This window comes from Camellia sinensis, chromosome 4 (assembly GCF_055761805.1).
Source record: "Camellia sinensis isolate YWXY chromosome 4, ASM5576180v1, whole genome shotgun sequence".
In the NCBI taxonomy this organism is placed as follows: domain Eukaryota; kingdom Viridiplantae; phylum Streptophyta; class Magnoliopsida; order Ericales; family Theaceae; genus Camellia; species Camellia sinensis.
In genome coordinates, this window is record NC_138964.1 from 211146818 (window position 1) to 211168981 (window position 22164).

The 22164-nt window shown below is 40.7% G+C and overlaps 1 protein-coding gene across 1 annotated transcript; it reads left to right on the top strand.

Annotated features, from left to right (window-relative positions):
- Positions 1-5314: 5314 nt before the first annotated feature.
- Positions 5315-6737, top strand: LOC114307969 (allene oxide cyclase, chloroplastic). Its single transcript, XM_028253454.2, has 3 exons — positions 5315-5644; positions 5760-5881; positions 6251-6737. Exons 1-3 carry the CDS (start codon positions 5431-5433, stop codon positions 6650-6652), a joined length of 738 nt encoding a protein of 245 aa, XP_028109255.1. The 5' UTR covers positions 5315-5430; the 3' UTR covers positions 6653-6737.
- Positions 6738-22164: the final 15427 nt, after the last annotated feature.

Sequence of the window (22164 nt, forward strand, 5' to 3'; positions counted from 1 at the left end):
AGCCATATCGGGTAGTGAACTTCTCGGATGGCCCTGGCCTCCAGAAGTCTGTCTACTTCTTCTTCTACTGCTTCGACGTGCATCAACGTCGGTCTTCTGGCTCGTTGAATCACAGGTTTTGCCGACCTGTTGACATTCAGTCTGTGGTAAGTGACCTCGGGGTCAATGCCAGGCATTTCGTAAGGTGTCCAGGCGAACACCTCAATGTTGGCTCTCAAAAAATCTTCCAGTTCTCTTTCCTCTTCTTCGGCTAAGCCTGAGCCGAGAAGAAAGAAGCGTTCTTCGTCGCCCTCCTGGACAAGGATTTTCTTTAGTGTCTTTTCACTCTTTTCGGTTGGCTCCTTGCCGACATCATCTAGGACCTCCATGTCCTCGTCTTCAATCTCTGCCTCTTTTGGCTCTCGAATGCTGCAAGTAGACTTCATTGTTGCCATGGAGTAACTTTTTGCCTGCAGTTGATCTCCTCTGACTTCTTCAATCCCATGCTTTGTTGGGAACCGTAGTAGTTGATGCAATGTTGAGGGAACTGCCCCCATTGCATGCAACCATGGTCTTCCCAAGATGATGTTATATGGCGAGGGTGTGTCAATCACCATAAATTCTGTCTTGATCTTCTTAGTACCAGCTTGTACTTCCACGCTTGTTGCGCCCAGTGGCCATGTCGGCGTTCCATTGAAGCCGACCATAGCGTTGCTGGATTGTTCCATGTCGTCAGGATGAAGGCCCAGCTCCTTGTAACATCTGACGTACATGATGTCACAAGAGCTGCCTTGATCTATTAGGATGCGTTTTACTTGGCACTCCCCAACTTGGAGGGATACTACCAAGGCATCATTATGCGGATGCTGGACCATTTCTAGGTCGGCTTCAGTGAAGGTTATCATCAGTCCTTGGCATTCTTCAGGCCGAGGTCTTTTGTGTCCGACTTGGTTCACGTGCTGCAAGTGTTTTACTCTTTGGGTTTCTCCCCGAATGTCGTTTTCGTTCACCTTTGAGTGAATGACATTAACCACCCGTGGTCCTCCTACCTGTGGTTGTTGTGCTGGGGGAGGCAGAGCTGCAGGTGCTTGAGGCAATCTTGCATGTTCTTCTCTTGTCCTGGCCTCATCAACAAGGTCCCTCAGATGGCCTTGCCTTACTAGGTCTTCTAAGTGTGTTTTTAAGGCTCTGCAACCCTGAGTTGGGTGTCCTTCTTCATTGTGGCAAGCGCAGCGCCTACCAACGTTTCTTCCCATAAATTCCCCTGGTGCTCTTGCCGGTGCCCTGAAATAGGGTTGATTTCGTATTTGATCCAGGACTTTATGGATAGGGATTCGGAACACCGTCGTCACTGCCTGTTTACCCTTCAATTCTGTTTCTTGTTTGGTCGGCCCGTTGTTACCTCGGCCTCGCTTCGGCGAGCCGTTTCCCTTCTCCTGCTTCATCTCTTTGTTTCCCGAGGTATCTTCCTCGGCTCTGGTGTACTTCTCGATTCTTGCCATGAGTTCCTCCATGCTTTTTGGCAATGTTTTTGCCAAAGACTTCCGTAGTGGGCAGTCATCTTTCAGGCTATTCTTGAAAGACACGACCGCCACTTCTTGGTTGCAGTCGGGTATTCGATTGAACACCTCGTAGTACCTCTTCGCGTAGGCCCTAAGGCCTTCTTCCTTGGTGATTCTTAAAGCCATCAGGGCGTCGACCCTCAAGGGCTGTAGTTTGTTTGTTACAAACCTGGCCACAAACATCTCGGCCAGGCCTTCCCATGTCTTTACGCTTCCGTTCGGTAGTTTATGGAACCAACCAGATGCAATTTTCCCAAAGGATGAGGGAAATACTTTGCAGAGCAACGGCTCGTTCCCACTGTATAATGCCATTGAGTTCAGGTATAGTCCAACATGAAAGTTGGGATCTGACTTACCATCATAAATTTGGAACCTCGGCATACTGAATCTCTTTGGCACTTCAAATTTGTCTAGTTCCACCGAAAATGGTGTCCTTGGCTTAACTGGGGAAGTTACCTCGGCTTCAACATTCTGTTGCCTCCTCTTGAGGTAATCTCTCAAGTCTTCTTTACTCCTTCCTGGAGCTCGGCTATCTTTTGATTTCAATCTCTTCGGCACACTACTTTCGGCCTCGTAGTGGGCTCGTTTTGATCTCTCTCCATGTGTTGTGTCAAAGCAAAGCGCCTGCCCTTGAACATGGTTATGTTCTTTGGGCGCTGGATCCTTCGTGTGATACGTCCTTCGGGACTCTTCTCGTCTCGGCTCCACTCGTCAGCCTTCCCTAGAAGGTCGGTGAGAGTGCCTTCCGCTCCTGGTGTGCTGAGGGACTTCGGGGATTGTTCTTCTTCCTCCCTTCTGGGCATTGGTTGCTGGCATCGGTGTGTCCTGCAGCGGGTATGGTGGCTACATGACATTATTTTGCATCATGAAGTTGATGACCGACTATAGGTCCGCCAACTTGTTTGCCTAGTCTTTTACTTCCTCATCCCTCCGTAGGCACCTATCCCTCCATACCTGAAGGTTATCTTCGTTATAGTACTTGCCTTGGTTTGTCTTCTTTGAAGTGTTGCCCTCCTGGCCGACGTCTTTCTCGACGTGGCCTTGGTCATGAGTTTCTGCATTGTGGTTGTCTCCTTCAATATCAAGGTCAATTGGTCTGCCACTCCCAGCAGGATTGTCGCCCCCAATGTTTTCCTTCTGTCCGTTACTGGCCATCTATTCTTTTAAGATTCCTACAGACGGCGCCAAATTGTGTGGGTAATTTTCTGACCACACTGCCCGCCTAGTAATCAGCTGGAGAGCACCGGCAGAATAGATGGCTTCAGCAAACCTGTAACAGAAAGAAATGGCTCCGGCGGTGGCTCTTCCACTCGGGGGCACTCCGACGATCAAGTCAGTATATCTCTCAAAGATAATCAAGTGCTAAACTTACAAGCTTAAGCATAAAACTGCGTACTTTAGACCCACGGGGGTGCCTCTCTTTTATAGTTTACTTAATCCAAGTCCCACTAGAAGCCTGACTTCTATGGACTCCAATTCAATACTGACTTTGGACTCTTCAAGAGATAAAGATAAACACCCTAATAGTTTTATCCGTATCTTTAGCAAAGTGTTCTCTGTACTCTAGGACTCTTGCCCCTTATCCATTTATCCGCTTATCTCGGATTCCGATATCTTCGGAGATCACCTCGGCCTCGCCAAAGATAACCTCGTCATAACTACCACAACATGTGGCACCTCGGCTAACACGCCGGCGTCACCATGCCACGTGTTGATATTCAGAAAATACATCCCCACAGTTAGCATTATTAATTAATATACCAATTAGTTAAATTATATCATAGCATTGTTCATTCTAATTATAATCAATTTGTTTTCTCATAAATGCTAAAGAATATCTTAGTGCATTGTTTGGTACTGACATTAAATGAAAAATGTTTTTAAAAGTAACTCAAAAACTTAAGAAAAGTTCTGAAATCAGAAATGTGAATATCAAACCCACAAGTATATGTGAAGCCAATTTTTCTACAGATTTATCAATTTAACTTCATCTATAGATTTATGAATTTAACTTCATCTACAGATTTATCAATATACATTCATCTATATATATATATATACAGAGAGAGAGAGCATACGTAGAGAGAGAGACTCATCACCGGACCACCGTTACTTGTCGTCGTAGCTGCCGCACCACCGCACCACCGCTAGCCTGCTCGCCGTTCGTCGCTCGTCCAGAGAGAGCCGTTTGCCTTCGTAGCTCGTTTGAGGATTTTGGGGAAAAAAAATTTGTTTCAAACATTTAGGGATTTGGATCAAATGATCGAGTGGCAAGATAAAAGGGAAGAGCGGGGGCCAATTTTTTTTTTTTACTTTTTGCAACGGTACGTTTTACATCGTCGCAAATGGTAACTAATTAGTTCATAAAACGATGTCGTTTTCATAAGCCTTTTTTTGCGACGGACATTTACCATCGCAAATTGTCCACTATTTGCGACAGCAGGCATATGCCGTCTCAAAACAATTTTTTTTCGTGACGGTAAAAAACGCCGTCGCTAATACTTTCGCATTTACCACCCTATCCGCATAGTTTTATTACCGACGGGACAACGCTGTCGCTAAAACCTTTATTTGCGACGGTTTAAGCTGCCGTCGCAAAAGACCATTTTTTGCGACGAGAGACGCGCTGTCGCTAATTCTTCCGTGTTTTTTACTCTATTTTCTTGTAGTGATGCCTCATCCACACAAAATATTATAATATGTGGTTCTTAAAATATAAAAACAATTCAAACCACCAAAACTGTGAACATAACAATAGTAGAGATTGTATGCCTCTGTATTGTTACATCTATATTTGTTTTTGAAAACAAAAACCAACTAGCATATATAATTTTTTATTTTTATTATTTTTAGAGTTAGATTTAAAAGCTAAAATATATAGTTAAATAATACATTTACTTTTTCAATTCAAAAAATATATTTAAGTTGAAAACTATTTTTCAGCATAATATATTCAACAAAATATTTAAACTTTTTTTTAATTGAAAACACAAATAGAATATATAAGTAAATTAAAAACACAAAGTCTTATAAATTACTAGGGATCCCCGACGGTTTGGCGGTTCGGCTGCGGCCAAATGAACCTCAAATCCGCCATCCGTCCAAAACTAGGCGGATTGAAAAAAAGCAATCCGCAACCGTCCGCTCATCATCACGCATCCGTCTAAAATGCAGTGGATCGGTTCGGTTCGGTCGATTTGGACGGATCGGTATATTTGTTGCTCACCCTAATTCACACACAGTAAATTAGTGAAAGCTGGCACAGGTCCTCAGTTTGGTGAAAGATTTGAGATGTTTTTAATTTGATACATGTTTGATAAAATCATTGAAGACCAAAAAAGTATATTTTTCACCAAATTTAAATTGAATAGATTTAGTTAAACAGTAAAAATGACCTTATACATGTAATTTTATATTATAAAAGTATATAAAACAAGGGTAGTGATTGAGAGTTTTACCACTAGAACTCTAATATAAACTCTAGTGAAATGGTAAAAAAAAAAAAGAAAAGAAAAAAAAAAAAAAGTCAAAATATCATATCATCATGTAAAATTTACCATTAGAGCTCAAACATTATGGATAAAACAAACGCAGGTTCAGAAATAAAATGATTTTTCTTTTTCTTTTTGTAATAGTCAACTTATAGTGTGGACATATTGAACTCGTGTTTGACCGTTTTCTCATCAATGGACTTTCCAAACACCGTCCTTACATTAAAAAAAAATAAATTAAAAAATCACATGTATAAACCAACCAATTTCCAATTTCCACATGTATTATATGCCTCTATATATGTTCCTAGCTCCTCCATGTACGTTATTACATCCTCAGCCCTCCCCAAACAGGCCATAATATTTTCAGTCTCTCTCTCCTCAAAAGTCTACAAACAATGGCTGCCTCCTCTGCTACACTCAGAACCACCATCTCTTCCTCCCTAATAAAGCTCTCACCCACCACTTCACCTACGCAAAAACAACTATCATTCAAGCCCTCAAACCCCATTCTCTCTCAAAACCTCAAACTCACCACCACTACCACCACCACCACCAAAGGGTTGTTTACTTGCAAGAGCCAGAGCAACCCATCTGACGCTTCAAGACCCAGTAAGTAACTATTTTTATTTCACTTTTCAATTCAACCCCTCCAATATCTTCCATATTCATCAATAATTTGTCATGAGGATCATCTAATTTCTTTCTTTCTCTGTTTTGGTTTTAGGTAAAGTACAACAACTGTGTGTGTATGAGATCAACGAGCGAGACCGTGGAAGCCCCGCTTACCTCCGATTGAGCCAGAAGTCAGTCAACTCTCTTGGCGATCTCGTCCCTTTCACCAACAAAGTCAGTCCTTGCTCTCTTCTTCTTCTGGGTTCCTTTTATTTTCTCGGAAATTCAAATTTTTTCTCCAGAAAATGAGTTCAACATGGCAAGATCTATAAAATTTACATACATAGATACATATTGTCTATACTAAAATTCCAAATGTCACTTGCCAAAATATATACATGTTTATAAATGTATGTTGCAAAAGCCTTTTAATCTTTCCTTCGAAAATAGATAAATTACAATCAAGTCCCAAGATTTTATAGCCGAACGATGGTTGGCAACTTTCATCAGTGGAAAACTTTAATTGACCTTTTTTCTCCCGGGCGAAATTATTCCCGGGAAACAAACAGCGTCTAACTTGACTACACCCTCACCCATGTGCAGGTTTATACCGGTGACTTGCAGAAGCGGTTGGGAATCACTGCCGGAATATGCATTTTGATACAGAACGTACCGGAAAAGAAAGGTGACCGGTACGAGGCTATCTACAGCTTCTACTTTGGTGACTACGGTCACATGGCGGTGCAGGGTTCGTACCTAACCTACGAGGACACGTGCCTCGCTGTGACTGGTGGGTCGGGCATCTTCGAGGGTGTGTACGGTCAGGTGAAGCTGCACCAGATAATTTTCCCTTTCAAATTGTTCTATACTTTTTACTTGAAGGGGATACCGGACCTGCCGGTGGAGTTACTGGGTGCGCCGGTTCCTCCGTCGCCTGCGGTGGAGCCATCGCCGGCGGCGAAGGCATGTGAGGGTGGAGCCACCATTAGTAACTTCACTAACTGATGAGATGTAATAGTATGTGGAAATGATTATGATGGGGGTAATGTTGATGATGACTGAGATTGGCAATAAAATGCACTTTTTCATTTTCTTTGTGCTGTCTTTTTTATTTTTTTTATTCATTTATTTTATATGGTGGTAGTGGTGGGTGGGTGCACCATTAGTTTGAATCATGATTTTATAGTAATTTTAATAAAATTCACGCCTTTTGTTTTCAAAGAACAATTCTAATGTGTTGTTATAATGATTGTCATTTTTTATTAAGAAATCTTACGATAACCATTTACTTTTATGATAAATTGGTATTTTGAGGAGTTGGTAAAGAGTTGATTTTTTAATTTTTTTGATTTTTTTTATAAAAAAATAAAAAGATGATATGATTTAAAAAAATTAAAAAGTTAAAAAGTTGACTTAGTTTTTCAAAAGGACTCAAATTATACCACATTTCTTGAGTTTACAAAAAAATATTTTTTATAGTATTTTTTAATGATATGAATAAATAATTATGTTATCATTTATTTTATGCTAAAATTATTTTTATTTTTATATTTTCACATCATGTGTATTAGTCATACTCTCTTTATCTTTATTAAAAGATAATTGATATAATTATGTCAAAATTATAAGATTTGTTATATTTCTAAACATTAAAAGAAGTCAATATAATTACCCTCATTTCTATCATTTCTTTTTGCCATTTGATGTGTAGTAACATAGTTGTCAATATTGTATTGAAAATATCCTTATAATATTATGTTGACAAGTACAATTACGAGTATAACATGGTATAAAAATATGATAAATATAATATTATTCTTCTCAAATTATAGAAGTTTCTTGTAAGAAACTCTCTAGCAGCTTGTTATTACTCAAAAGATAGTTTTCATTTAGGAAAAATTTATAATGTGCACATTTTCAAATGATACACATTATAAAAAAGTTATGATTTTTATGATAAATGTTATGATTATTTGTGAGGTGTGTTATAACATTTTGTAATAAAGTTATAAATAGAGAATTTATAATGTGCACCATAAAATTAGGAATGACAATGTTATGACATTTTGCGATTTTTGTTATGACACTTTGAGATTTTGTTATGATATTTTTCAATAAAAAAGAATTATGACTTTTGTAGTAAAAAAGTTATGATATTCTGGATTTAAGTTATGAAATTTTATAAAAAAATTATAAAAGGCATATTATATGCACCTTTTTGAGAATACACATTGTAACATCTCCCTTTAATTTAATATGATTAATGAACATAAATAAACAATGATTTAGATATGTTAAAAAAAATCGTTTACGCTACTTACTATTTACAAAAATATTTGACACTAAATAAAAAGGCTTTGTATAGTAAAGATGATGGTGCAATTTTAAAAATTTGCAAATGCTTTGTATAGTTTACATTAATTAAAAATTTGAAATGGATAGCCCTTGAGAGAGTAAGTGGAGACATCGAAAGAGCCACGAGTGTTGAGAAATAAGCCACCGATGAGAGATATATGTGAGGACATATTTTGTGAATGATAACACATAGCCAAGGTGGCACCGAAGTGTCAGCCGAGATGCCACATATATTGGTCATGTTGCCGAGATGATCTCGGCTAAGTTGAGGTTATCTGTGGAGATATCAGAATCCGAGATGAGTGGATTAGGGAGTTTTATCTCTATCTGGTTGGAAGTCTAAGGAGAAGCATTGAGTCAGAGTCCATTGAAGTTAGGCTTCTACAGGGATCAGGTTAATGCTGGCTATAAAAGTAAGGCACCCTCGTGGGTCTAAGGTACGTTTTTTTGTATTCTAACTTGTGAGTTAAACACTATTTGCTATCTTTGAGAGATAACTGAGTACTGATTTGATCGTCGGAGTGCCCTGGGTGGACGAACCACCGCCGGAGTCTTATCTTTCTGTGACAGGTTGTTCGGGTGTGATTCATTCTGTCTGTGTTCTCCTGTTGAGTTCCTGTTTGACAGTGTGGTCGAAAATCAACACCCATAATTTGGCGCCGTTTGTGGGAAACATAAGGAGAATAGATGACCAACGACGGGCAGAAAGAAAAGATTGGGGGAGTCATTCCTAGTGGGAGTGGTAAAAATGCCGATCCTAACGTAGAAGAGGACAACTGTAACAAAGAGCCTCAGGATAAGAATCCCGGAGAAAGAGACGTCGGCCAAGAGGGAGACGTACCGAAGGAAGCATGTCAAGGCGGGTATTACAACGAAAACGACCTCCAGGTATGGAAAGATAGATGCCTGAGGAGGGACGGCGAGATGAATGACATGGCAAACAAGTTGGCAGACCTACAATCGGTCGTCAACTTCATGATGCAGAACAACGTCATGTAGCCACCGTTTCCATTAGAGGACACGCCGATTCCAGCGACCAAAAATGATGCCTAAAAAGGAGGACAAAAAGCAATTCCTACAGTCCCTTAGTATGGCAAGGCAATGGAGCATTCGCATCGGCCTTTAAGAGAGGTTGGGCGAGGAGAATCGATGAGAGAAGAGTCTCAGAAGACACCTCGTGCCAAGGAGACTCACATTAAGGAACAATGGCATGTTCAGGGAAAGGAGCTCTGTTTCGACACAATGAATAAAGGAAGGTCCAAGAGGACTCACAACGACACCAAGAGCAGCGCACCAAAAAGGCTGAAATCCGTTGACAGCTAAGCTCCTAGACGGACTAAGAAGGATTTGAGGAACTACCTCCAGAGGAAGCGACAAGATGCCGAGGTTACATCTTCGGTCAAGCCGAGAACGCCGTTTTCAATAGAATTGGACAAGTTTGAGGCCCCAAAAAGGTTCCACATGTCGAGATTCCAAATATACGACGGTAAGTCTGTTCCCAACTTTCATATCGGCTTATAATTGAATTCAATGGTATTGTATACTGGGAACGAACCTTTGCTCTACAAGGTGTTCCCCTCATCCTTTAGTGAAATCGCATCAGATTGGTTTCACAAGTTGCCAAAAAGAACTGTGAAAAGCTGAGAAGGCCTGTGCGAGATGTTTGTAGCCAAGTTCATTACAAACAAACTGTAGCCGTTGAGGGTAGACTCCCTGATGGCGCTAAGAATCGGTGAGGATGAAAGCCTCAGAGCTTATGCCAAAAGGTACTATGAGGTTTTTAACCGAATATTAGGGTGCCACCAAGAGGTGGCGGTCGTATCTTTTAAGAACGGCCTGAACGATGACTGTCTGCTTGCAAAGTCACTAGCAAAGACACTGCCAAAAATTATGGAGGAACTTATGGCCAGAATCGAGAAATATGCGAGAGTAGAAGAAGACATACCGAGAACAAAGGCGTCGAAGCAAGAGAAGAAGAACGGCTCACCGAAATGAGGTTGAGGTTATACAAACTTAATAGAGAAGAAACAGGACTGAGGGCTGCACATGCAGTCATCACAGTGTTTCGGATCCCAGTTTACAAAGTCCTAGAAAGGATCAGGAACCAGCCTTACTATAGAGCACCAGAGAAGATTCCTGGCGAATTCATGGGAAAAAGTCTTGGGAAGCACTGTGCCTACCACAATGAGAATGGACATCTGACTCAGGGGTACAGAGCCCTAAAGACACATTTGGAAGATCTCGTAAGATAAGGTCATCTAAGGGACCTAGTAGATGAGGCCAGAACATGGGAAGAACAAGAAAGGCTGCCCCAGGCACCAGCAGTACCACCTCTACCAACACCACAATCGCAAGCAGACAGACCTCGAGTGATCAATGTAATTCACTCAAAGGTCAATGAGAACGGGGTACGTGGGGAGCCTCAGAGGGTGAAACACTTACAACATGTGTATCTGGTCCAGCAAAAGAGGCCTAGAGCAGACGAGTACCAGGGACCAATGGTGTCCTTTACTGAAGCTGACCTAGACATGATGCAGCATCCACACAACGATACTCTCGTGATATCCCTCAAGATTGGAAAATGTCAGGTAAGGCGCATTCTAATTGACCAGGGCAACTCTTGTGACATCATATATGTCAAATGTTACAAGGAGCTCGACTTTCACCGAGATGATCTGGAGCAGTCTAATAGTCCAATGGTCGGGTTCAATGGAACGCTGACATGGCCCCTGGGAGCAATAAGTTTAAAGGTGCAGGCAGGCAGGCACCAAGAAGGTAAGCATAGAGTTCACAGTAATCGACACCCCCCTCCCCTTACAATGTTATCGTAGGAAGGCCATGGTTGCAAGCAATGAGGGTTGTTCCCTTAACACTGCACCAGATGTTGCGGTTCCCAACAAAGTATGGAATTGAGAAGGTTAGAGGGGATCAGGTGCAGGCAAAGAATTACTCCATGGCAGCAATGAAATCCATCTGCAACCTGCAAGAGGTAGAGACAATAGAGATTGAGGACGAGGACATGGAGGTCCTGGACGATGTCGGCAAAGAGTCAGCTGACAAAAGCGAGGAAGCCTTGAAGAAAATTCTGGTCCAGCAAGGGGATGAAAAGCGCTTCTTCCTCCTTGTCTCAAGCTTGGCCGAGAAAGAGGAAAGGGAGTTGGAAGCATTCTTGCGAGCAAACATAGAGGTGTTTTCCTGGACGCCATATGAGATGCCTAGCATTGACCCCGAGGTTACATGCCATAAACTAAACGTAGACAGATCGGCAAAACCCATTATTCAGCGAGTGAGGAGGCCGGCGTTGGTTTATGTGGAGACAGTAGAGAAGGAAGTGGACAAATTATTAGAGGCCAAAGCCATCCGAGAGGTAAACTACCCTACTTGGTTGTCCAACACTGTGGTTGTGAAAAAGAAGAATGAGAAGTGGAGGGTCTGTGTGGACTTTACTAGCCTGAATAAGGCTTGTCCCAAAGACAGTTTCCCACTCCCTAAGATCGATCAATTAGTGGATGCCACTTCAGGACATAGAAGGATGAGCTTCCTGGACGCTTATAGGGGGTATCATCAGCTAGCAATGTACCCTCCTGATAAGGAGAATACTGCATTTATCACCCCAAAAGAACTGTATTGCTACAGAGTGATGCCTTTCTAGTTGAAAAATGCAGGAGCAACGTATCAGAGGTCAGTGACCAAGATGTTCAGACATCAGATTGGCAAAACAGTGGAAGTATATATCGATGACATGGTCGTGAAGACCAAAGAACCTGAGGATTATCTGGCCGACTTGAAGGTAGTTTTCGATATCCTTAGAACATATCGGCTCTGATTCAATGCTTTAATATGTGTATTTGGAGTTGGGTCTAGGAAGTTTTTGGGGTACTTTGTTACCAGAAGGGGTATTGAGGCAAGCCCAGATCAAATCAAGGTCATCCTGGATTTAAAAAGCCTAACGTCGGCAAAACAAGTGTAGATGCTGACTGGAAAGGCCGCTGCCCTGAACAGATTTATAAGCAGAAGTTCAAATAAGTGTAAACCATTTTTCAGTCTCTTAAAAAAGGCCACATATTTCTTGTGGATAGAAGAATGCGAAGCCGCCTTGGCCGACTTGAAAAGATACCTGACCATAGCTCCAGTTCTCTCAAATTCAGTACCTGGAGAGGAGCTATTCTTGTACTTGGCGGTTTCAGAGCATGCAGTGAGTGCAATGATAATTAGAGAAGAGAAGGGAGGACAAAAGACAGTATACTATGTGAGTAAAACCCCAGTAGGTGCAAAAACCAGGTATTTACTCCTGGAGAAATTAACATTGGCCTTAATGATGGCCTCCAAGAAGTTGAACTACTATTTCCAAGCCCACAAGATTGTGGTATTGACTAAGCACCTCTTGAAGTCCGTGCTACAGTAAGGAAATCTAATAGGCAAGGTGGCTAGATGGGCAGTGATATTAGGCCAATACGATTTAGAGTTCAGACCTAAAACAACAATCGAAGGCCAGGTTCTGGTCGATTTCGTGGCCGAGTTCACACTAGGTGCCGTCCCACGTCGGACTTTGGTGAGCCGCAGCTTAGGATGTCCAGGAGAATAAGAAGAGACCTAGCTGGGAATAAAAAACCCCACAACAGAGTAGACGAAAAAAGAGAAACTCAAGCCCTGCGATATTTATATCGGCGACTCCTTCTGCCTGTTTGTTGATGGGAGTTCAAACCGCCAAAGAGCGGGGACAAGAGTAGTGCTAGTATCGTCAGATGGGTGGATGCTAGAACAATTTATTCGACTAGGGTTTAAAGTCTCAAACAATGAAGCAGAATATGAAGCATTGATCGCAGGATTGAAGTTGACAGCAGTAATGGAAGCCGACGAGGTGGTGGTCTTCTATGACTCCCAGGTTATTGTGAACCAGGCAACAGACAAGTATATAGCCCGAGATGAAAGAATGATAGCCTATGCCAAAGAGGTTGTTAGACTACTAGCGTTGTTTCAGGACTGCCGACTACAGCAGGTTAGCTGAGATGACAACAGCCATGCCGATGCCTTGGCTAACTTGGTTAGTGTAATGAAATCAGGGGAGACAAGAACAATAATGGTTGATTATTTATCAGGCCCAAGTGTGGAACCACTGATCACAGAATACAAAGCAATGTGTGTGGAAATGGGCCCAAGTTGGATGGATGCAATAGTAATGTTCTTTAGAGATGAGAAGCTGCCAGACGATCGGAAAGAAGCACACAAGACCAGACTGAAGTCGGCGAGGTTTAGCCTAATAGCAGAAGGACATCTCTACCGAAGGTCTTTTACTGGTCCCTTTTGACATGTGTGCATCCCCCCCAAGTTGAAGATTTCTTGTATGAAATACATGAAGGAGTATGTGGAAGCCATGCTGGGGGTAGATCACTTACTCACAGGGCCATTACTCAAGGTACTAGTGGCCCTACATGCAGAAAGATACTGAAGCCTATGTTAGAAAATGCGAGAAGTGTCAAAGGTTCGCGCCTTTGATACATCAACCAGCAGCAGATTTGAACATAGTGTCCAGCCCTTGGCCATTTGCCCAGTGGGGCATGGATCTTGTTGGATAACTACCTCAAGCAACTGGACAAAGGAAGTTCCTGCTAGTAGCAACTGATTTCTTCACAAAGTAGGTAGAAGCTGAACCCCTTGTGAAGATTTGAGATATTGATGTGAAGAACTTCATATGGAAGAACATCATCACCAGGTTTGGGATCCCAAGGACAATAATAACAGACAATGGTACACAATTTGACAGTAAGCTAATCAAAAGCTTCTGTGCAAAGTATAAAATCAAGAACTATTACTCCACTCCAAGTTTCCCTCAGAGTAATGGTCAGGCAGAAGCATCCAACAAGACTATCTTGTATGGGATCTAGAAGAGACTGGAAGCAGCAAAGGGAAAATAGGTGAAAAAGTTGCCCAATGTACTCTGGGCATATCGGACTACGCCGAGAAGATCAACTGGGGAATCCCCATTTGCCATAGCTTATGGCACATAAGTAGTTATCCCACTGGAAGTCGGCATCTCAGGGATCAGAACCCAAGGAGTAGAGAATAAGACTAACGAGGCATTCTTGGCACGAGATCTAGACCTACTTGAGGAGAAAAGGGAGAAAGTAGCAATTCGACTGGAGGTATTCCAGCAACAACTTGCTAAGGAAAGTGAGGGACCTGGTACTAAGGAAAGTGGTCGGCAATAAGAAAGATCCTAAGGAGGGAAAATTGGGCCCAAATTGGGAGGGGCCTTATAGAATCATCTCGGTCGCTGACAATGGGGCATATCGACTTGAAGACAGTGAAGGCAAAGAGTTGCCAAGACCTTGGAACACTTGCAACTTAAAGTTTTTTCTATCATTAGATTTTTTTATTTTTTGAAATTTATGCCATAATTTTCTTAGCCAAAGTAGTCATAAAATTTTTAGCCTGATTTTTTAAGAATGTGAAATTTGTGTGATAGGACTGACCAGTCCTTTGGCAATGTTTCTGATTGAAACATGACGAATAACTTAGACTTATTATATGAAAGAGTTGAATTATACTTGCATATAATAGAGTTGAACTAAGTTGGCGATATTTCTGACTGAAACATGATGAATAACTTAGGCTTATTATATGACAGAATTGAATTATACTTGCATATAATAGAGTTAAACTAAGTTGGCGATGTTTCTGATTAAAACATGACGAGTAGCTTAGACTTATTATATGACAGAGTTGAATTATACTTGCATATAATAGAGTTGAACTAAGTTGGGGATGTTTCTGATTAAAACATGACGAGTAACTTAGACTTATTATATGGTAGAGTTGAATTATACTTGCATATAATAGAGTTGAACTAAGTTGAATTGAAACTAGACTTGCCATGTCAGCAAGATTAAATTTGGAATGGAACTAAGTACATTAACAAAGAAACTAAGGTTGAGAACCTCGGCTAGTCTTTGTTTGAATCTGACTTTGGCGAAAGACTATATGTGTTTAATGTAAACATAAGTGAAACTTAGGTTCACATTAGGGGGGCAGAGAGCTGAAGAATGATGAATGAGCTTAAAGCTTTGAAGTGCTTTGGACTTGTTGAAATTTTTTGGAAACATTTACAGGTTAAGAATTGGCTCAACACTTGTTGAAATTTCAAAAAAATTTACAAGTTGAAGTTAACTTGAGGTAATATTAAAAAAAATACCTGACGTATGTACTCACCGATATGACCAGGTTATCAAACTTGGGAAGGATAGAAGACAGTAAGAAAGAGTGAAGTGGTAAGTGTAAAGAAACAACACTTATAAAAATATTTCACAATATTTTTAAGTGTTAAGCCAAAGCCAAGATAGATAAACAGAAAATATATCCGAGGTACTTTACTCCGAGGAGATTATACAGTTAAAGGTATACTTTGAAGACACACAAAATTATTCTAAGTATGAAAGTGGTAAACATACATAAGAGAAAAGAATGCATTCAAACACTTAGAAGAAAGGAGGAAACTTGCATTCAAAAAAAGATTACTTGTTCAAATTACAAAAGGGGCACATCGGCTAAATATGAAGCTAAACATTGTTCAGACAAAACAAAATACACCTGAAAGATGAAATAGTACAAGGAAAAGATGACATATCCTAAGTACTAAGACTGATCTGTGATTTGTCAAACTCGAATGGCAGTGTTGCATTCTTTTCGGCCGCTATCTCGGAGTCTATTTCTTGAAAAGTCTGATCCAAACTCTTTTTGGTGCACTGAACCTCGGCCTCAGAGGTGGTTAGATTGGGAGAGACACCCTTGGAGACCAAGTCATCCTCCTCATCTTGAGTTAAGTCTATTTGTTCATTAAGAGTGGGAGACTTGGGATCAATGGCAACCTCTTCCTCCACTTCATCGGCTTCACCATCCTCGGCACCATCTTCGTCGGCTTCATCACCAGAGTCCTTAGGCTCTGTAGGGAAAGGCACTTGAAGCTGATTGATGTCTCGGAGGTCAGAGTCCATCAGCACAACTAACTTGTTAAGATCCGCCGTCCAACCGAGGTAATAATCTCGGTTACAAGCCAAGTTGACTTGCTGTTTGTATTGATCACGGATGGCGGCCTGCCTCTTTTCAAATGCTTTTTCATTAGCCGCCTTTACTTCGGCCTCCTTAAAGGCAAGGGCCTCTTGAAGCTTGGCCTCTATGTTAGCTGCTTTGGCCTTGGCTACTTCAAGGTTGGCTCTTGCGGCCTCGGCTTCGTCATTGGCTGTTTTAGCTTTTTCCTCGGCAAAACTCTGAGCAGCTTTGGCATCCTTAGCCTGGTCCATTAGAGCTCGATTGTTGGCCTCGACTTTATTGAGTGAGGATAGGAGTTTGGCTGCTTCCTTGGTCTTTCTTGCCAACTCCTTCCTCATTATCTCGGTTTTGACGGCATATGAGTGAGTATGCTGAATAGCCTGCAAGAAGTAAAACAGATTGGTGAGATTTTACTAAGTATAGAAAGAATTGTAAAAGAATAAGTATAAGAGGATTACCAAAACCGAGTGCTGCATCATGAGAGCAAAGTTCTCATACTCATGTAACTCGGTCATGTGGTTCATGTCTTCTGGCAGAAGAACAGCCGTTGACAGGGCTGCACCGACTTCAAGATTTGGCGCGCTATCATCGACAGTAAGGGGTCTATTGTCGACCATAACCTCGGGCGCCCAGGTCATGGTGTGGGAATAGTTGCTGCCTTCTGGGTGGTCAGATCTCGGCTTTTTGGCCGGTGGGGCATCTGATAATAGGACCTCGGCTGGACGTTTATCGGCAGAAGGGGTGCTCTTTTTAGCCTCGGCAAGTTTGGAAATTGGCACAGTGTCCTCAGAATCGATCTGAGTCACTGTGGCCTTTGCTTTGGCCTTCTTCATCCTTTTTGGCTTTGGATTTGGTTGGGATGGGGAGGACGAGGATTGCACCGTCACAACCCTGGGGATATTGGCGAGTAGGTCTTCAACAACTGCCAGTTTGCGGCCCATCTTTTCAGCAGTGGTGGCTACAATTACTTTGGTGCCAAGGCAGATAACTGGAAGTGCAGTAGGTGGGTTTTCTGGGTCGTAGGCCGATGACTTAGAAAGTCAGCGTTTGCGGCTGTGGGTTCTGCCGGCAGGGGCAGAAATTGGAACTCGGCATCGGTGTTGGCGCTGGGATGAAGGAATTAGTTGAGGGGCTGAGGTAAATGGTTAATCAGCTGGGTTAGAAGTGGAGGCTTGGTCTAGCCTTGGAGATGGAGTTGCTGGTGGAGTTGTGACAGAAGGGGGAGTCTTGCTTTAGCAAGGTACGTTGGGCAAGGCCGACTTCTAGGTTGGTATGTAGTTCAGTAGAAGAGGCGCCTTGCGTTTTTGCAGAGGAGATCTAACAGCCTCCCCAGATCTCAGCTGGGAATGAAGGATTGAAGAAATCCCTTTGTCGGCTGGGGGAGAGTTGCAAAAAAGAAAGTAAGAAGGCAAAAGTATTTAGATAAAAATATATCAATTTAACAAGTCCTAAATAGTAGTATGGTTAGAAGAATGACTCAGTCTTTACCATCACCCTCTTTAAACACTGTTCGGCTCAAGGATAGAGGTGGAGGTCTTCATCAGGTGAGAACTCCCAGTTGCCCGAGACGATGAAGTAATCATCTCCAACACCCTTGTTGGAGTCTGGGAGGTCGGCAATAAGTTTGAAGGCGGTGGATTTAGGCTTTAGGTAGTATATGTAGCCTTTTTCGGACTTGTGGCCACACATGGTATAGCAAAATTGAATGTCGACTAAAGTGATCCTAGCTTTTTCTCGGTGTATTTATGCCATTAATAACCCGATATGAGTTGATGGCTAACTGCATAGGGTTGAGCTTATAATAGTGAAGGACCTCTCTAAAGAGAATGTCTAAAGGGAACCAGAGTCCATACTCTATAAAGGCCACTACTGGGAAGGGCATGGAATCCCCATCAGGCATGATGGAGTCCTCCTCCCTAGCCAACCTAAGATGGACGTCGGCTAGGATGGGGAACTCTCTCCTAAAGTACTCAAGTTTTTCTGGGGTATCTACCCTCCACCTGAACATACCCATGATGTTGGCTAAAAAAAGAAGGTGCAAGATTTCAGAGGAGAGTGGTTGATGTGGGTTTGAAGGACCTCGGCTAACATCCTAACATGAATTGGGGTAAGGGTTTTTCAAGATCTAGGGGAGTTTGTTTCAATTTTCCTAAGTATGTGATTTCTCTATCAAAACCCAAGCCTAAATCTATATGGAAACACGAATCAATGGCAAGAATCTGGAAATAAACAAGAAAACAGAAAAGAGCAATGATTCAGACTCAAGAAAACAAATAGAAATTCAAGACCACTGTGCAAATGCCAAAGAACAGTGACAAATTGCTAAAACATCATGCATGTGAGCAGTTCGTATGTACATATGTAGACCCAGAGATAGATTGAACAGTACGAATCACAAGTAAATGCAGTAATGGAGCTCAATGTACCACAAGAATCCAACAAAACATGAAATCGATTCATAATTGAAGAAAACAAAGAAATAGAATATGACCATGAAAGCAGATCCAATAGCAACAGGATGGACAAATCATAAAAAGCATATTCAAGTTGTGAAGGGCTGAAACTGAAAATTAAGAGAAAACAAACAACTCGCCAGTTGGGTCCAAGGTCGAAGACACCGGTTTGAGGATCGCAGGAGTCAGACGGTGACAACAAGTGGAGCAGGACAGTGAATGCTTCGTCGGAGGAGGTGATCGGAGCAAGTTACAGAGCTTGAAAACTTGAAACAATGGCGGTTTTTGGGAGAGAAACTTTAGAGAGAGAAAGCTTGAGCAAAATCAAAGATGTGAAGTGAAAAGACAGAAAGAGGGAAAGTATTTTTGTTAAAACACGAAAAGGCGGCAAAACCACAATGAATGTGCCTTGGACGACGTGCCTGTTAGGCGGCGGGCACAGAAGTGATGCAACCTGATAGCGTGTGTCAGGTACGAATCAATGAGAGAAGGACGCTTGGCGGAAACGGTTGAGAAAACCGTACGCGACAGCTCATGCGCAGATAAAACTCTTGGAGTTCATGATTTAATGAAGTGAGAACCTCGGCTAGAGGAACGGTCTTTGTTAAGGAACTTGAAGAACTTGGTTCTTGGTCATTGATAAAGTAGACTGCAGAGTCTTGGTCATGTCAAGTCGACGCATGATGATCTCGGTCATGAAGGATAGAGTAAGTCTTAGCCGACGTGCTATATGGACAAACGATATAGCTTCCATCACCTCAGGATGCCGAGGTAACAGAACCTTAGGGGCAGTTGTAGGGACATATTTTGTGAATGACAACACGTGGCCAAGGTGGCATCAGAGTGTCAGCCAAGATGCCACGTGTCTTGGTCATGTTGCCGAGGTGATCGCGCCTAAGCCGAGGTTATCTGCGGAGATACCGGAATTCGAAATGAGCGGACAAGGGAGAATGGGGGAGTACCTTAGTCTGGATAAAGATAAAGCTCTTAGGGAGTTTTATCTCTATCTGGCTGGGAGTCCAGGATGAGCATTAAGCCAGAGTCCATTGAAGCTAGGCTTCTACAGGGATCAAGTAAAGGTACGTTTTTTGTATTCTGACTTGTGAGTTAAGCACTATTTGCTATCTTTGAGAGATAACTGAGTACTGACTTGATCGCCAGAGTGCCCCCGGGTGGACGAACCACCACCGGAGTCTTATCTTTCTGTGACAGGTTGTTCAGGCGTGATCCATTCTGCTTGTGCTCTCCTGCTGAGTTCCTGTTTGGCAGTGTGGTTGGAAATCAGCACCCACAATATGAGATGGAGATGTAAACCTTAGAGATTCAGAGAGTGAGAATCAAAGATAGAGTAAACATTTGTAAAGTCTCAATTATTTACATGGACTAACTTTCTCATTCTATTTGTGTGTTCAAGTTTAACATACCAATATGAATCGATGTAGGCTTATTAGGTATGGAAAGTGGAATGGATTTGTTCAACATGGATAACCCGGATTAAACTAACACTTGGATGATTGGGAGTTTGGAATCTCACTTAGGCTTCGTTTAGGGAGTGGGTTCACTTTTTAATTTTTTGATTTTTTAAAATATTTTAGTCTGGAGTTAAAAAATTTGGTTTGTGAATGATTTTTGGCTTTTTTGACTTTTTAGCTTTTTTGTGAGAGAAAGAATGTAATGATTATGGGTTGGATATGATGTTTTGTTTTATTGGGTTAAAAACCCAGTTTTGTTTTTTGTGACTATTTTAGCCAAAAAATCCTCAAACCCAACTTCTCAAACATAGGCTAAAAAAAGTCAATTTTTTTTGGGGAAGATTTGATCAAAACTCTCATATAATAAAATTTTAATATATTAAGGACAATCACAAACTAAATTTCTTGAAAAGTCCAACACATTTCATTATTATCAAAATATTAAATTTTAAAATAATATAACTTTTGATGTAAATGTCAGTTTTTAATAAGATTAGTATTTTTAAAATTTTCTCATTAAGATATATCAAATAAGATTCATGTTGACTATGAATTTTTTTTTTTAAAAAAAAGTTATGACCGTTGAAATTGATATAAACCGTAATAGTAACATGTTACTTTATTTGATAGTTGCTCTATTTGACAGTAACATGTTATTTTGATTCACAGTAACATGTTACTCTGACAATATTGTCCAAGGAAAAAAAATATTTTACTTTGTCCGTACTTAATTATGTGTTTTCTCTTTAGGGGGTTTATGAAGCAAAATAAATTAGGCAGTCATTTTCACTAAACAATGGTCCAATGGAGGGATTTTGGCTAATTTTTTTTTTTCCAAATTTTAGAGTCATTTTATTTTGTTTTTAATTTGTGTTAAATTTTTTTTATTTTTTTAGATCTATCTAGTATAGGAGTATATTTGTTAAAATTGAAAATCTCAACTTGAGGGTGAAATTGATCCATTTTATTGAACTATATTAGACGCATTTAAGTGATTTAAATCGTTCATCTTATACAACTAAATAACAAACTTATCTATATAAAAATTTAAATTTATCCAACAATGATTGCTGTGTTATTAAATTATTTTTATTTATATGCCTGATATGTTTTTCAAAATAGACCTTTTTGCATATATGTTCTTTTTAATTTTTTAAATAAAATGAGCGGTTCAAATTATTAATGTTAGTATAGATTAGTCTTATAATGCATGACATCAATTTTAACAAATCCAAACTCCTAATATAAAAGAATCTAAAAAATAATTTATTTTGATTTTTTTAAAAATGAATTAGTAAAAAGAAAGCAAAAATAGTTGTTTTTTTTTCTCCCAACTTTTCAAAATTTTGTCCTTTTTTCTGGTTTAGCAGAATTTAGAAGTGTAATTTCCTTTGAAGCTGGTGAACTGTGCTGCGATTGACTGTTGCGTGCCAGTGTTAGCAGATTAGTGTTTCGTTCGGGTTCTTTATATTGGTTGTAGAAATGGGGTTAGGGTTTTTCCATTGAGACCACTTGTGAAAAGCCAATTTGAGATCGGTCGGCGCGAGAATAAGAATTTGAATAATGGATTGGACAATGATGAACTGGAAGGTCAAATATTGGATTGATTCAGAAAATCGATGGAACTAATGTTTCGTATCTCGGTTTAGTAATTCACTGTAACTATGGAGCTGATGCTGAAAGAGACTCTGGAGATTTGGTTACTTGGAATGAAATATTGACAAGCATTGTGATTCTGGTAAGCACTTATTGTTTGTGTAATTTCTTGAGAAGACTATAGTTATCATTGATATGTTTTAGGTGATGGGTGTCATATGAAAATGAAAATAAGAATTTGATGCATTTGTGACAAGTTAGAAGTGGTACCAACTCAAATAGAATAGGCAAAAGCTACTGAAAATGATATTGCAATGTGCAATGGAGACCATGGCTATCAGAATCGTGATTTGGATCTTACAATTCTGTGACCCCAGCTGGGCCAAAATGATCTGGATTGCGATATGATTTTAAAACTATGTCACATATTTATCATTACTATAATTTTTCATTTCTTTTGCATTGAAAGTAGAATCTTATGATCAAGGGCGGAGGCAGTGTATGCCTAGGGGGGCACGTGCCCTCCTCAAGTTTTGATAATTGTATTGGTACCCTTATATATAAAGATTATATCATATATATCTTCTATAAAATT

Bases quoted from the DNA above. Each gene is read 5' to 3' on its own strand.
- LOC114307969 (XM_028253454.2), top strand. From the start codon at position 5,431: ATGGCTGCCTCCTCTGCTACACTCAGAACCACCATCTCTTCCTCCCTA. The intron at 5,645-5,759 runs GTAAGTAACTAT...TTTTGGTTTTAG, and splicing joins ATCTGACGCTTCAAGACCCA to GTAAAGTACAACAACTGTGT. The intron at 5,882-6,250 runs GTCAGTCCTTGC...ACCCATGTGCAG, and splicing joins TCGTCCCTTTCACCAACAAA to GTTTATACCGGTGACTTGCA.